This window comes from Acanthopagrus latus, chromosome 6 (assembly GCF_904848185.1).
Source record: "Acanthopagrus latus isolate v.2019 chromosome 6, fAcaLat1.1, whole genome shotgun sequence".
In the NCBI taxonomy this organism is placed as follows: domain Eukaryota; kingdom Metazoa; phylum Chordata; class Actinopteri; order Spariformes; family Sparidae; genus Acanthopagrus; species Acanthopagrus latus.
Genome location: NC_051044.1, coordinates 11,151,331 through 11,165,377, shown reverse-complemented (window position 1 = coordinate 11,165,377; position 14,047 = coordinate 11,151,331). Strand labels below are relative to the sequence as shown.

Below are 14,047 nucleotides of genomic sequence, written 5' to 3'. Positions count from 1 at the left end.
CAGGTTACAGCCCGATTCAAAGGAGAACCGGTTAATGGGCCACGTTGTTGCTTTCTCTATGCGCGCAAAAGCAAACAGCCTGCGCGCTCCGCCCGCAGAGACAGATAGTGTTACAGTTTACTGTCTGTTAGTCGAGGCTTTGTATCATGGGCGGTGAACTCTTGACGCTGCAAGCCCGAGGGAACAGTGAGCACGGTGGACGCAGAGCGCAAGTGACAAGGCGCTGTCAACAAACCGTTTGGGCCTCGGTTAGTGGAGCCACTCAGGGTGCGTTCAGGGACCAGAAATGAAAAGCTTTTCGAGTGAAATTGAATAAGTAAAAGCGTTGTAATTTTCACTTGGATCTGTGAGGTTATTCTTCTGATAACTGTATATTTAACTCTGATTGAAAGAAAAGATAAAGCAGAGGTAAATAATAAGAAAAGAAAATAAAAGCTCACACCTTCCTGATCAGATCAGGATCGCCCGATTTAACGCCAACGCGTCTTGTTGAACTGGCCCTGAAAAGATTTTTTCAAAACGAACAGCATGCACATATTTTTTTTTCTCAACGGACACCATCACCATGCGGGGCTCAGACTGTCACATCGTCTCCACGGACACGAGCGAAGACGCTGAATGAGCAGACGGACGGACGGATGAGTGAATGAATGAATGAATGAATGAATGAATGAGCGCGTCTTGAATGGAGACGTTCAGCCGGCGGACGAGGAGCAGATCAAAACTTTACGTCGCTGATTGTGAAAATAAATATGGGCGAGCTCAATTTCCGCATCTTACCATCATTTAGCAAAGACAAAAACGCAAGAAAAGAAAAAAAAAATAATACATTTTTGTTGCCCTAACAGACAAGCGCAACACCATTTTTTTAAACTCCCGATCCGTTGAAATCCCAGAAACAACTTGGGTTACTATTCTGTTGCTCCGAGTCCTCCTCTCGTTAAAAAACAACAAATGAAATCTCAATTTTTTTTAAAAAAAGAAGAAATTTAAAAAAAGAAATACAAATCCTAGTTTTGTGTGTTATATAATCTGGTCCACAGTTTGGGTTTCCGTCAAATTCCAGCCTCCTTTTATACGCGTAAAGTTATGCGATGTTTGAGGCCCCCGGAATGTCATTGGACGCTCGGATGAGGTATTATAGATTATGGGTTGGGGAAGGGGTGGCGGGGGTACTACAAGCGCCTCCCCTAGAAATGCAGCAAATCTCTCCCGTTTTTCCTCCTGGTGGGGCACTGGGAGGGCTGGAGACGTGCTTTGCATTGGCAGGCTGATGAGGACACGTGTCTCCTCCCTGCCTCTCCCCACCCTCGACCCACCCCACCCCCCGGGCTCCACGGTACCGCATTGGCATCAGTAAAGGCACCCGAAAAGCCCCAACAACTATCTCCTGGAAAACGCTGCCTGCCACCTTATAACCCAAAAGAAAAGCGATATCATAGGCCGAGCAGAAACCTGTGGCTCAGCCTTCCCGGGTTCTTTCTTTTTTTTCTTTTTTCTTTTTTCTTTTTTGGTTCGAAGTCGTGCGTAAATAGCTGTTTTTGCGCACACCGCCAAACTGCCTCAGAGACCGAATAGGTGCGCTTACTCGTCGAGCGTCAGAGCGCAGTGCCAAGATGCAGAGACGGAGCGGCGACGTCTGAAGGTGACATGAACCTGGGGATAACCAAGAGCAGCCGGCTGAACAAGAGGTGGAGATAGCAACTGAAAAACCGACGGTGTCTTGAAACAAAAACAAAAAAACTCGCGCTTTCTTATTCCCCCCCTTTCCCCTCTCCTCGTGGCTTCATCTGACGCGGAGAACCAGGAGCTGCCATCCAAAGTAGCCTCGCAATTTGTTGAACTGACTGGAGGAGGGAGAAGAGCTAATTGAGCTGCAGCAGACAGTTGGGATCCAGGAGAGGAAAACGGAAACATGGCGACGTTAATCAGAAGCAAGCTTTCGAATAAACTGTCAAATGCGGCCACGGCCGTCTCCAACAAATCCCAGGCGAAGGTGAGCGGGATGTTCGCCAAGATGGGGTTCCAGGCCGCCACCGACGAGGAGGCTCTGGGCTTCGCCGCCTGCGACGACCTGGACTACGACCACCGGCAAGGCATGCAGATGGACATTCTGACGTCCGACGAGCTGGGGGGAGAGGGCAGCGGGGACGGAGGCGCGCTGGACGGGGACAGCCACTACCAGAGGGACGGCACCGGTCCGCCGCACTCCGCCTCAAAGGACGGGACTCCGACGAGCGACTTGTCTGAAGTGAGACCAAAAATCACCGCTTGGGAGGCGGGCTGGAACGTCACGAACGCAATCCAGGTAAAGATATGAACGCTTCGCGGATTAGACGACGGTGGCGGTCAGGGCGCTCGGTGAACCGGCCGAGTAATAACCGGTGATAGAGTCACACCTGCGACACAAAACCGGCATTAAGAAAAAAAAAATGCTCAAAACGTGTTTCTGTGCCTTTGATGGAAACTTCGTCAAGTTGTTAATAATATTCACAAGGGTAACTGCTGCCCGAATAGCATAGCTGTGCTCTCATTTTTGTTCTTATACTTTTTTTTTTGTTTTTTTAATCTGAGGAGTGCGGAGATATTCAGGCGTTACAATGTGCTGGAAAAAAAAGGGAGGTATTGATGCCCCCCCCCTCCTCCTCCTCCTCATCCACCTCTTCCTCTTCCTCCTCTTCTTCCTCCTCCACCTCCCCTCAACACATTCTTTGTCTGTATAATAACGACGTCCAGTGTCGCCGATGTCCGTCCCTGATAACAGCTCACCTGCTTCTCTAATGAATGAATTAATATGTGAAGGAGAAAAAAAAACATAGTTTTGCTGCTACTGATTTTGACTCTAAAAGACTAATTTCCTCAATACGTTTCGATTTTATTTTATTTATTTATTTATTTTTTTGCGGATACTTAAACGCACCATAATTAATATAAACTCTTAAATGTACTATATTGACACATATTTTAATATGCTGCGTAAAAAGGCGAGCCTGTCTTTTTACGCAGCATATTAAAATGTGTGTCAATATAGTAATAGAATATACATGTAACATATGTTTTCATGCATTAAATATCCAACTCGTGATTGTGTGTGTGTATGTGTGTGAGAGAGCTTTTTTCTTTCTTTTTTTTTTTTTTTACTCGAGAGTGGAGTCTATGCGACAAAAAAAAAAAAAATCCCTAGACGCAATCCCCTTCATGCCTTATCACGGCCGTGGTCACCGTGACGTCAGAGTGTGTATGTGCCCGCGCGTGTTTGTGCGTGTACGTGTGTGTGTGTGTGTGTGTGTGTCTCCCTCCGCCGGCTCGTGGTGACGTCAGAGGCGGGCTGGATGCGCTCAAAGCGAAGTGGAAAACCCACAACATGAAAAAGAAAAAAAAGAAGAAGAAGAAGAAAAAAAAACATGGAGTGACATCCAACTGAGGCCTAAAAGAGTCGCGCGTCTAACAAGTCTGACTTCATGAATTAAAAATAAAGTGTCCACAAATGTGCGAATGATTAATTTCTAACAATTTAACCCAGTTTTTATTCTTTTATTTTTTCGATTATGTCCACAGGGGATGTTCGTCCTGGGGCTGCCCTACGCCATCCTGCACGGTGGATACCTCGGACTGTTTCTCATTATTTTCGCCGCCGTGGTGTGCTGCTACACGGGGAAAATCCTCATTGCCTGCCTGTACGAGGAGGACGAAGACGGGCAGCTCGTCCGTGTGAGGGACTCCTATGTGGACATTGCCAACGCCTGCTGCGCGCCCCGGTTCCCTGCGTTAGGAGGCCATATCGTGAATGTAGCCCAAATCATAGAGCTTGTGATGACTTGCATCCTGTACGTGGTGGTCAGCGGCAATCTCATGTACAACAGCTTCCCCAACATGCCGATCTCCCAGAAGTCGTGGGCCATCATCGCCACCGCCGCCCTCCTCCCCTGCGCCTTCCTCAAGAACCTGAAAGCCGTCTCCAAGTTCAGCCTGCTGTGCACGCTGGCCCACTTCGTCATCAACGTCCTGGTGATCGCCTACTGCCTCTCCAGGGCCAGGGACTGGGCCTGGGACAAGGTCAAGTTCTACATCGACGTCAAGAAGTTCCCCATCTCCATTGGGATTATCGTGTTCAGCTACACCTCGCAGATCTTCCTGCCGTCCCTGGAGGGCAACATGAGCAAGCCGAGCGAGTTCCACTGCATGATGAACTGGACTCACATCGCTGCCTGCATCCTCAAGGGCCTGTTCGCCCTGGTGGCCTACTTGACCTGGGCCGACGCAACCAAGGAGGTCATCACAGACAACCTGCCCCCGGGCATCCGCGCCGTCGTCAACATCTTCCTCGTGGCCAAAGCCTTGCTGTCGTACCCGCTGCCGTTTTTCGCCGCCGTCGAGGTTTTGGAGAAGTCCTTTTTCCAGGACGGGGGACGCGCCTACTTCCCAGATTGCTACGGAGGCGACGGACGCCTAAAGTCCTGGGGACTCAGCCTCCGGTGTGCTCTCGTCGTGTTTACCTTGCTCATGGCCATCTACGTGCCGCACTTCGCCCTCCTCATGGGCCTCACCGGCAGCCTGACGGGCGCGGGCCTGTGCTTTCTGCTTCCCAGCCTCTTCCACCTCAAGCTTTTATGGAGAAAGCTGCTATGGCACCAGGTTTTCTTTGACGTCGCCATCTTCGTAATAGGAGGTATATGCAGCATATCCGGCTTTATCCACTCGATGGAGGGGCTCATAGAGGCTTTCAAGTATAACATAGAAGAGTAGACGCGTCGCTGGAGCTAGATGTTAACTGCAAACCCCCTCCCCTCCCTCCCCTCCCCAACATTTAGTGAAAAAAAAGATAAATATATAAATATATATATAAATATAAAACACAAGACGTCCTGGTAAAAAGCGCAAAGCCCCCCTCTCCGCTTAACTCATGCGTAAAAACGCGCGCACTCATACAGTCTTGCGTCACACACAAACACACACACACAGAGGAATAGAAATAGAGGGAAATCCACAAACACACTATATGGACAATACATGTTGTATAAATATGCGAGGCAAAACGTGCATATACATATTTTCCAGTGGAGTGAACGTTTACAATATTGACCTTAAAACGAAAACGTTGCAAAAAGGGCAGTTTGTCTCTATCGTCGCTCTTGTGGTGCTTCCCAGCCCCTCCTCCCTCCCCCCGCCCCCCGCCACGCGAGATTTCACTTCACGTAGCGCTCCGGTGTGTGATGGGACGGATGCCCGACAGCATAGTGTGATTAAAATCATGGTTAAAAGATATTTAAACGAGAGCGAGAGAGAAAGAAAAAAACAACAAAACAAAGCAAAATAGAAAAATGCCACTTTTCTGCTGTAGGTACTTTTTTTTTTTTTTTTTGCAATATGATTATGGGCAGTGAATGTGGTGTTTGTTTTTTTTAAAAACAAAAACAAAATAATCCTGTGGACACACACACACACACACTCACACACACACACACACACACACACACACACACACACACACACACACACACACACACACACTATGGCAGTAACCAGCAGTAGAAAAACACGTGAACGCATCTAGAGAGATAATGTTTTCGTTAGAGATGAGAAAATTGGACCCCCCCCCCCCCCCCCGCGCCCCCCCGAGCCGTTTTTAAAAATACTGGAAATGCAAAATATCAAAGTTACACAGCAGCTATTATGAACTATGCATTGAATGTATGATATTTCAGACACATAATGAAAACTGGGAAGTGGAAATTAATTAACAAAAAAAAAACCCTTGCGAATTTCGATTCTCCTGCGTGAACGTGTCAGAAGCTTTGATATTTTTTACTTTCCAATATTTGAGGTTTATTTTTAAAAGAAGAAAATTGGAACGCCCCTGGCCCCCAAAATTTCGAAAAGAAAAAAAAAAAAGAAAAAGTGATTGAAATCCTGCACACTCAAATTACCATTGCTCATTACCATTTTGAAAAACACACAGTTCTGAAATTAAATCCCGTGTCGACAATTCGGTGTCTGAAAATAAAAAGAGAAGAAAAAAATAAAGAGGAAAATGTGCATACAGACATTTTTCATTCTGTGCAATCCAATGGGTCCTGTGGAAATGTTATTAAAAAACCGTCTGTGTAGTGTGTTATTGTGGTTTCAAAAAGATGGAATGTATATCTCAAAGTCGTTATCATTATATCGTGAAATTAATATTAAAGAATAAAGACATAAGTGAAAAATTATATTGTAAAAATGTGTGTGGTTTTATGTAAAATGGAAAAAAAACGGTCAGAACATGTATTTTTTTTTCTCTCTATAATAAAAAGACAGAAAACGATGGAGAAAATAGTCGCATTCATATTATTTTATTTATCTTTAGTAAAAACAAGATGGAGGTTAATTGATACTGTGAGGCCTCCAGGGCTCGGAGAATGATAATCCTGTGTCACTCTCCCTAAAAAATCCCATTATCATACTTATCATTTTTCAAGACCTTATATTCATTATGGAGCGTTTTTTTTTTTTTGTTTTTTTTTTAAATCTAAATATGAAACATGTTTCCCTCCGGGCCTCCGACCTCCTGCAGCTCAAATGAAGCGTCTTGCGGACAGACTGAGCGCTGCAGGCGGACATCAGGGCCTCATGCTCGACCTGCTCGTCTGTGCTGATGTTCCTCCTCCCCCAAAACATCTGGAACATAGCGGGGTTTTTAATCTTTTTTATTTTTTATCCTCTGAGCTGGGGTTCATCTCCAGCTGTTGAGCACGTCGAGCTACCTGGTGCATGCGGATGTGCGGAAGAGTTTTAAAGGAGCAGTTCACATGGTGAACATGGCGGCGATTAAAAGAGAGCGATGCTGCATTCATGACATCTTAGAAAGTCCTTGTACAGCTCGGATCTTCAGGTTAGATCAGTATCCGAAATAAAAACCCTTATGAAATAACGCTGGTATTTTCCTGGAGGGATGCATAGGAAGTCTTTATTTACTACCAGAGGCAGCAGTTTTTAGACACAGCTGAAGAAAACAAAATACCTTAAAACACACAAACACAAGTAAAAAAAAAAAAAAAACATTATATCATATCAAACATTAACAAACGATCAGACTCATGAGTAGCATTTCCTCCTGTAATCATCGCCAACACAATAAACATCATCGTGCTTGGGGAGCCACCCAGCGGACAGGAGAGCAACTGCATTGCAAAACATGAGACATTCCAGCAGGAGGCCATCAAGCATGAGACACACACCAACGCTAATTGATTCACCCCTAGGTGTCATTTCCTCTGGGGAGGCTGAGAAGTCAGGCTGTGGACAACACTGTTTAAAAGCATCACTTTATAAATACATGTTCAGAAATGGGCCGCATATGGCAGCAAGACATGCAAACTAATAATGAGAATGTTCTGCTCTCTGTAAGACCTGCTGAAACCACCTGCTGCTGATTTTGGTGCAAAATGATGACAAACTTTTCAGCCCAGGAGTTGCAATGTAGAGCAGACTATACAATGAGGCTAAACAACATCAGCAAGAAAGGTATTAATGAGATAATAGATGTGATCAGCAATATCTGATTCATTAGATGGAGTGATTTGGCAGATAGCTATCTATCTATATTGATTCTGTATTTGAATCTCATTTCAAACCTGTTAAAAGATGACGCGTTGGGATTGTAGGATGGGCCAGCTGCCATCTTTTATCAGGTAATTATACAAACATACAAATAAACAAGCAGTCCCCAGAACACTGTTTGAAGCTAGAAAGGTGGCAGGGTCCGCCAGATATAAACAAAGTAAAACAGTATGAAATTGTGTTGTCCTTTTAGGTCAATTTGTGTATTCAGTCATACAAATTAAGAAAAATCAGTCAACGAAGATTTTTCTGTTCCAATTAAAAGTTCTTCCCCAAAACTTGAAATTGCTCCTTTAAGACCGAGAGTGTTGAACAGTGAAGACATTAGGGCACAGATCTATAAGAAAACATTTCTTTAACAGTGTTTAGCATAAAGTATGTGATATGTGGTATTGGGGGTGGATTGGTGATCGGTCTTACCCACCTTTCAAGAGAACATTATGCTTCTGACAGCTTTAATGAGACAAAAATTTCTTTTTGTTGGGTAACTATACATCCATTTGTGAGCCTCAAGGAAACACATGCATTAAGTATTGTTAAATACTTTTATATCAGACTTTGATATTGAACATTCTGACATAAAATTGTACATTTCTCTAATAAGAACAATGTAAGCTGACTGTTTTAGTCTTACGACGACCACAGATTGAAGTCTTATGGCTGTTTTGAAAAGGCAAGATTAGCAAATTATCTGAATAAGTTGCTGAGAGGCGAGCGTTAGCCAGATAATTTGGTAAACATCGTCCTCCAATCTTCTGATAGGAAGCCAGCCTCTAAATCATACTGATCAAATTCAGTTTTTATTTGCAATTCAACTGTCTGGATACAAGTCCTATTCATTTTTCAGTCGCCAGAAAACAAACACATGATACAAACCTTTTAGCTGCAGCGCTAAACTACTACCACCTTCTTTACATTCCAATTTATTGTAACAGAAATTCACTTTTAAATTCTCTACTTCACAGTTAAATTAACAGAGAATTTATTCTAGGCCTATTTAAAATATGTAACACGCTTCCATTCATTTCTAGTGGTATTATGGCGCCCTCTGCTGGAGACAAGCCCCTCAAGGCACTTGATAGAACAGTACTAGTGTTGATGGAGGCATCTCACTCGTGAATGTTCGTGCAAAGTCTTGTTCATCAAGTACTTGAGATAATTAACTGAGAGCTTGAAATGCATGGAAGACTAACATAAAATCATTCCCAACAGACATAAAAATGCTTAATTCGAAAGTGACATATTCCATGAAAGATAATTTATCTTTATTTCAAGTAATGGCATTTTAGAGAAACTCAATAAAATTTCATAATTACACAAACAGTGAAATATTTACAGGCAACAATATGCCATTGGTAAGACAAGGAAATGTAAGAAGACAATAAAAAAAGGAAAGAAAAAGGTAACCAAGTGGCTCAAGATAACAAAAACATACACATGAAGTGATTTTGTTGTCGGCATACAAGCAGATTTTGACCAATCAGCTGCACACAAAAGCCAGTGTTCTGCACTACTCCACCCTCAGATGTGGGGTGGAGGGGAACATAAAGGATCATTGTGGTGGCTCTTCGTTGTTCAGGGTTGTTGGCTTCTTGGTGGAGCACTCCACCACCCAGGCGTGTTGCAGGACTCCCTGGATAGGTAGTCTTTGCATAGGGTTGTGCTTCAGCAGCTTGGCAATCAAATCTTTGGCTCCAGCACTGATATTGAACTGTGCAGGGTAAGTGTACTCCACCTGGATGACAAATACAAAGTATAAAACATTAAATAGGGTTTGAGACAAAACTTTAAAGTGTTGTTAATCTACCAATAAGCCACAAAGTCAATCTTAGTTAGAGGGTTTGCCATTTATTTTTAGATTGTCAGGGTCTCCAGCTAGCCTTTGCTTACCCTTGATATCCTACGGTAGGTGTCCTCATGAGTTTTTGACTCAAATGGAGGTTTTCCAACCAGGAACTCGTAGCAAAGGACGCCCAGACTCCACAGGTCCACCTTCTCATCGTGAGTTTTTCCCTCAATCATCTCTGGAGGCAAGTAGTCCAGTGTTCCACACAGAGTGGATCTCCTGAACAAGTACAGAGAAATGGATAAAGTTCATTTGATGAAGCAAAACAGGTGAGCTGCGAATGCAAGCTAGAACATTATTCCCCTTCAAACATAAAGGGTGCCATTTATAGACAAGCATATGTGCTTACCTGGAAGAGGGTGTGTGAACAGACCAGCCAAAATCTGCAATCTTCAGCTCCCCATTGGCGCCCAGTAGCAGGTTCTCTGGTTTGATGTCCCTGTGAATCACCTTCTTGGAGTGGCAATAGTTGAGGGCATCTGCGAGCTCCGTGATGTACTAGTACAACACAGAAAGCAAATGTCATGAACATTATCCTTGTGGAATTGGCACACTCCTTACATGGTGGACAACGTTGATTAGAAATATAAATGTGTTTTAAATTGCTGATAAACTGAAATTAGCAGACTTACTGTGGCACTTCTGTCCTCAGGAAAGCTTCCACAGCGCTGCAGCTCACCGTACAGTTCACCTTTGGGCGCAAACTCAAGGATGAGATACACACGAGATGAATCATGGAAGTAACCATAGAGACGTAGGATGTTGGGGTGCCTGCAGGAGGTCGATGCAGAAAAGTATTCCGAGTTTAAAATCACCGACATTTGAAAAGCGAAAGACGGGCAGAGCTAAAACATCTGCAACACCTCAGTGGCTGCTTTGTCCAAGAGTACCAACAGTCTTTTTCAATGTGAAGGATTTAATCCCTATACTATGCAAAATGCCAACATTGTTAACAGAAGTTCAAACAAAGAAATGAGAAAGAGTCGATGAGAGAAGAAACATGAACCAAGCATGATTTCGCATTGTAATAAACGATATGTTTGCAGCAATGATTGAGTTTATGAAATCAGAGTCAACTTCCAGGCCTTCAACCCCACCAGTCATTTGAGTTTGTTACTTTTTCATTCCAACTATGTGGCATATACTTTCTACTGCCCAACAAATTATGGATGCTTGTCTTGCCAATATTGATAAATCAAAGACAGTTGGCAGTAACTGAAGTCTTGCAGCACTGACAACACTGATGCAGTTATGATATCCAAGTTGATATAGAGTCTCATATCACAGCAATATAACATCAATCATTGTCCTGCTATAGACTGACACTTTACCTGAGGTGAGACTGGATCTCCACTTCTCTCCTCAGCTGGTGCTCTACACCAGCCTTCTCCAGCTGCTTCTTGAAAAGCACCTTCAGGGCCAAGATGAACTTGCTCTGTCGCTCTCTGGCCAGATAGACATTGCCAAATTTACCCTTTCCTAAGGGTCGGCCAATGTCAAAATTTTCCAGGCTCCACCGCTTGCTGTTTGAGTAGAAAAGTGCAAAGTTACAGACAACAATAATGACAAAATGTGTAATTGTACCAAAGATGATATAAAATAAAGATGTGTAATCACTTATCAGACATACCTTGAATCAGAGGCCTTTTCAGATTCAGTCTTGGCAGGTGTGTCTAGCAAAATGAAAAAAAGAACATATTTAGCACCTGAAATACACACCACTGATTAGTTTGTCCAATTCTTCATTAAGCTTACTCTGTGGCTTCTCGTGCTTTGCAGATTCCGATGGTGGTTTGGCCGGCTGTGGTTTGGCTGGCTGTGGTTTCACCTTGAGCACACATGTTGTTGGCTGGTTTAGCTGGGAAGCTTGTTTGGGCTGTGGTGCAGGATTTCCTTTCCGAGTAGCAGGGTTCACATTCTGATCGGTGTGTTGTGTGGACTTCACAGCGACATGAGATACCGGTTTTTGGCTTACAGGCCGCTGTATGCGCTGAGGTCCATTTGACAGACCCAGGACACGCTGATGCGGAGTTGGGGTAACTACAGCCATCTGTGACTGATGTGACATTGGAATCCGCTTTGGACCATCACCACTTGACTGCAATCATAGGGGGGGAAAAAATTACATTAAAAGGTTTAATATGGAAATAATGTGAAAACTCCACCTTTTATCTCCATGCTAGTTTCCTCACCACTTCACTAGATGGCTAAATACAGATTTCTACATTTAAATAATTGTTACAAGCTCCTTATTACCAATACAGATAAATGACAATTTCATATCTTTTAAAGTTGTTGGCCAAGTTGTAGTGAACAAAGATGGATGATTTATTATTTCACATCTCTCTGAATCATTATGTATGTGTTGCAAATTGCATCGTCTACCTATGAAACTGTAAATCCATCTGCAGTGACCACACCTTTGTCTCCCTTGTCTCAACTTGTCTCTTGAGCACAACAGGCTACACTTCTTTTTCGCCTCCTTTGTGGTTCTTGGGGGATGGCAAACAGCTGCCTACGCTATCAGACTTCCTAAATGCACCTCTTGTCAAGTGAGTGATGGCAATTTGGCTTCATTTTATGCAATATATTTACTGACTTATTTATAATCCCAATCCTGTGGATTCTATTAACTTTCCCAGCTGTGTATTTGGGATTCTAGCTGTCCATGCATGTTTTCTCAGTTGTCTGTACCCGTGTGTTCATAGCAGCACCATGTAGTTTCAGAGGAGAAATTAAAACTCAGAATATTAATGAAGTTATATTACAAACTCAGCAATATTTATCTTTGCCATAACTGAATAAACAAGCTGTCCTCAGAGAAAAATAAGGTCCCCAGAAGACCGTTTGAAGCTAGAAGAGTGGCAATGTCCACCAAATACAAACATTAAACAGTAAGACATTGTTGTCATCTATGGTCAGTCTGTTTATTCAGTCATGAAAACAAAGAGCTTGATAAGGCTCAAAATTATATAATAAATCAGTGAATGAAGATCTTTCCTCTGATTAAAATCCCCAAAACTACATAGTGCACCCTTAAGAAGTGCAGAGACAATGCCTCTTGAACTATACATAAACAAACAGGGTTAAAAGCTTAAAACATCCACAACAGATATGCAACAAAAAAATGTGATAAAGTGAAACCGCAATCTGTGAGAGCAGTGAGCAGTAATAGTCATATTTTTTTCTGGTCAGGCTGACATTGTGCTTTACCTTTACTTCAGGCCGATGAAGTTTCATGTCCTTTGTCATCTTGAGCTTCGCAGCAGAGTCCATATTCTGAAGGGAGGAAATATGGAGGTGTTTTTTTAAAAAAATCTTTTAGTCAAGCTTATATAGGTTTGGCACTTAAATAATAAAAGCTGTAGGTCTCCAACAAAGATATAGCGAATTTATTGAGGCGTTTTAGTCACTCTAACTATAGCTACAAAATATCTGACTACATTGTCTAAATGTAGATATTAACTGTAACGTTATAACCACAACACATTTACACTGATGCTTTTGTAAAGGGAATAAATGAAGTGACAGCTAGATAGCACTTTAAAAATTACATTATAGGAAGATGAAACGTTAGCAATCTCAGTCGCATGGCCGTTTAGACAGGAACGTTAGAGTTAACGTTAGCCTTTTTAGCTAACAATGACAAACCTACACATGCAACAACACAGTATATACACACTTTTAGGTATTACAAAACGTGACTTACCTAAATAAATTATTGCACTGTGACCAATAGCAACCACTTAAATCGAAGTCGTCCAGAATTCCTGCCCAGAGGGTGTCTAAGGCAGGCAGCTTACCCTGACTAGCTAAGTTAGCAGCTAGCTAACATACGTCGGCCAGTTGACGAGAGTTGGTATTTGTGGCTACATAAATATCAACTCTACGTTACAGCAAGATGGGTTTTCGTTGTAACTACTCTTAAAAGCCGGTTCGATGTTGTGAAAAGGTAAATACATATAAAACAAGGGCAAAAATCGTGTATAAAGTAAAGAAGTGCGACTGCCTGAACACCTCCCCCTGGCCACTGCTGCTTGTTTAATTTCAAACGTCCCTCTGTTCAAAACCTTTAAATACACCACAGGCTCCGATTGGCTGAGGGAATGCTCTGTACTCGCTCGTCATTGGCTGACAAGGGAAATCGTATGACGTACGCTTTACGTCAGAGGAAATCGTCCAAAGCAGCAGAGCGCAGCAGCAGCACTAGCTCTCTGGTGTCTTGGAGGAAATCCACTGGTACCAACAATCTATACACACTAATGTATACAGATTATTTTGAGGAGCAACAAGCATACCTTTTATTCTGACATCCATAAACACTGATTTTTTAAAATGAAGTCCATGTTTTTAGATCCAACAACCATTTCTATGTGTTTTGAAAATATCTTTTAGGAGCAGTATATAAAAAAAATCCCTGACTTCATAATGACTGATATTAATTTTGAGGTCGCTAATAAGGTGAAAAATCTTGGACAATTTATTACAGAATTAACAAGAGATGATGATGATGACACTTACAGGCAATGCCACAAGATGTAAGACACAAGTTTAGTACTTGTACAGATGGAATGATGATATATCTCTGTATACTACATGCTT

General features: G+C 42.8%; 2 protein-coding genes across 2 annotated transcripts; one reads left to right on the top strand and one right to left on the bottom strand.

Moving 5' to 3' along the window:
• The first annotated feature begins 1,332 nt into the window (after positions 1-1,332).
• Positions 1,333-5,371, top strand: slc32a1 (solute carrier family 32 member 1). Its single transcript, XM_037102103.1, has 2 exons — positions 1,333-2,308; positions 3,559-5,371. The coding sequence occupies exons 1-2, from the start codon at positions 1,916-1,918 to the stop codon at positions 4,744-4,746; spliced, it is 1,581 nt and encodes a 526-aa protein (XP_036957998.1). The 5' UTR covers positions 1,333-1,915; the 3' UTR covers positions 4,747-5,371.
• Positions 5,372-8,683: 3,312 nt separating this feature from the next.
• On the bottom strand, positions 8,684-13,503 carry aurka (aurora kinase A). Its single transcript, XM_037102104.1, has 9 exons — positions 13,155-13,503; positions 12,659-12,724; positions 11,201-11,543; positions 11,076-11,118; positions 10,777-10,968; positions 10,078-10,216; positions 9,795-9,943; positions 9,490-9,664; positions 8,684-9,334 (listed from the first exon to the last, which is right to left on the bottom strand). The coding sequence occupies exons 2-9, from the start codon at positions 12,719-12,721 to the stop codon at positions 9,152-9,154; spliced, it is 1,287 nt and encodes a 428-aa protein (XP_036957999.1). The 5' UTR covers positions 12,722-12,724; positions 13,155-13,503; the 3' UTR covers positions 8,684-9,151.
• Positions 13,504-14,047: the final 544 nt, after the last annotated feature.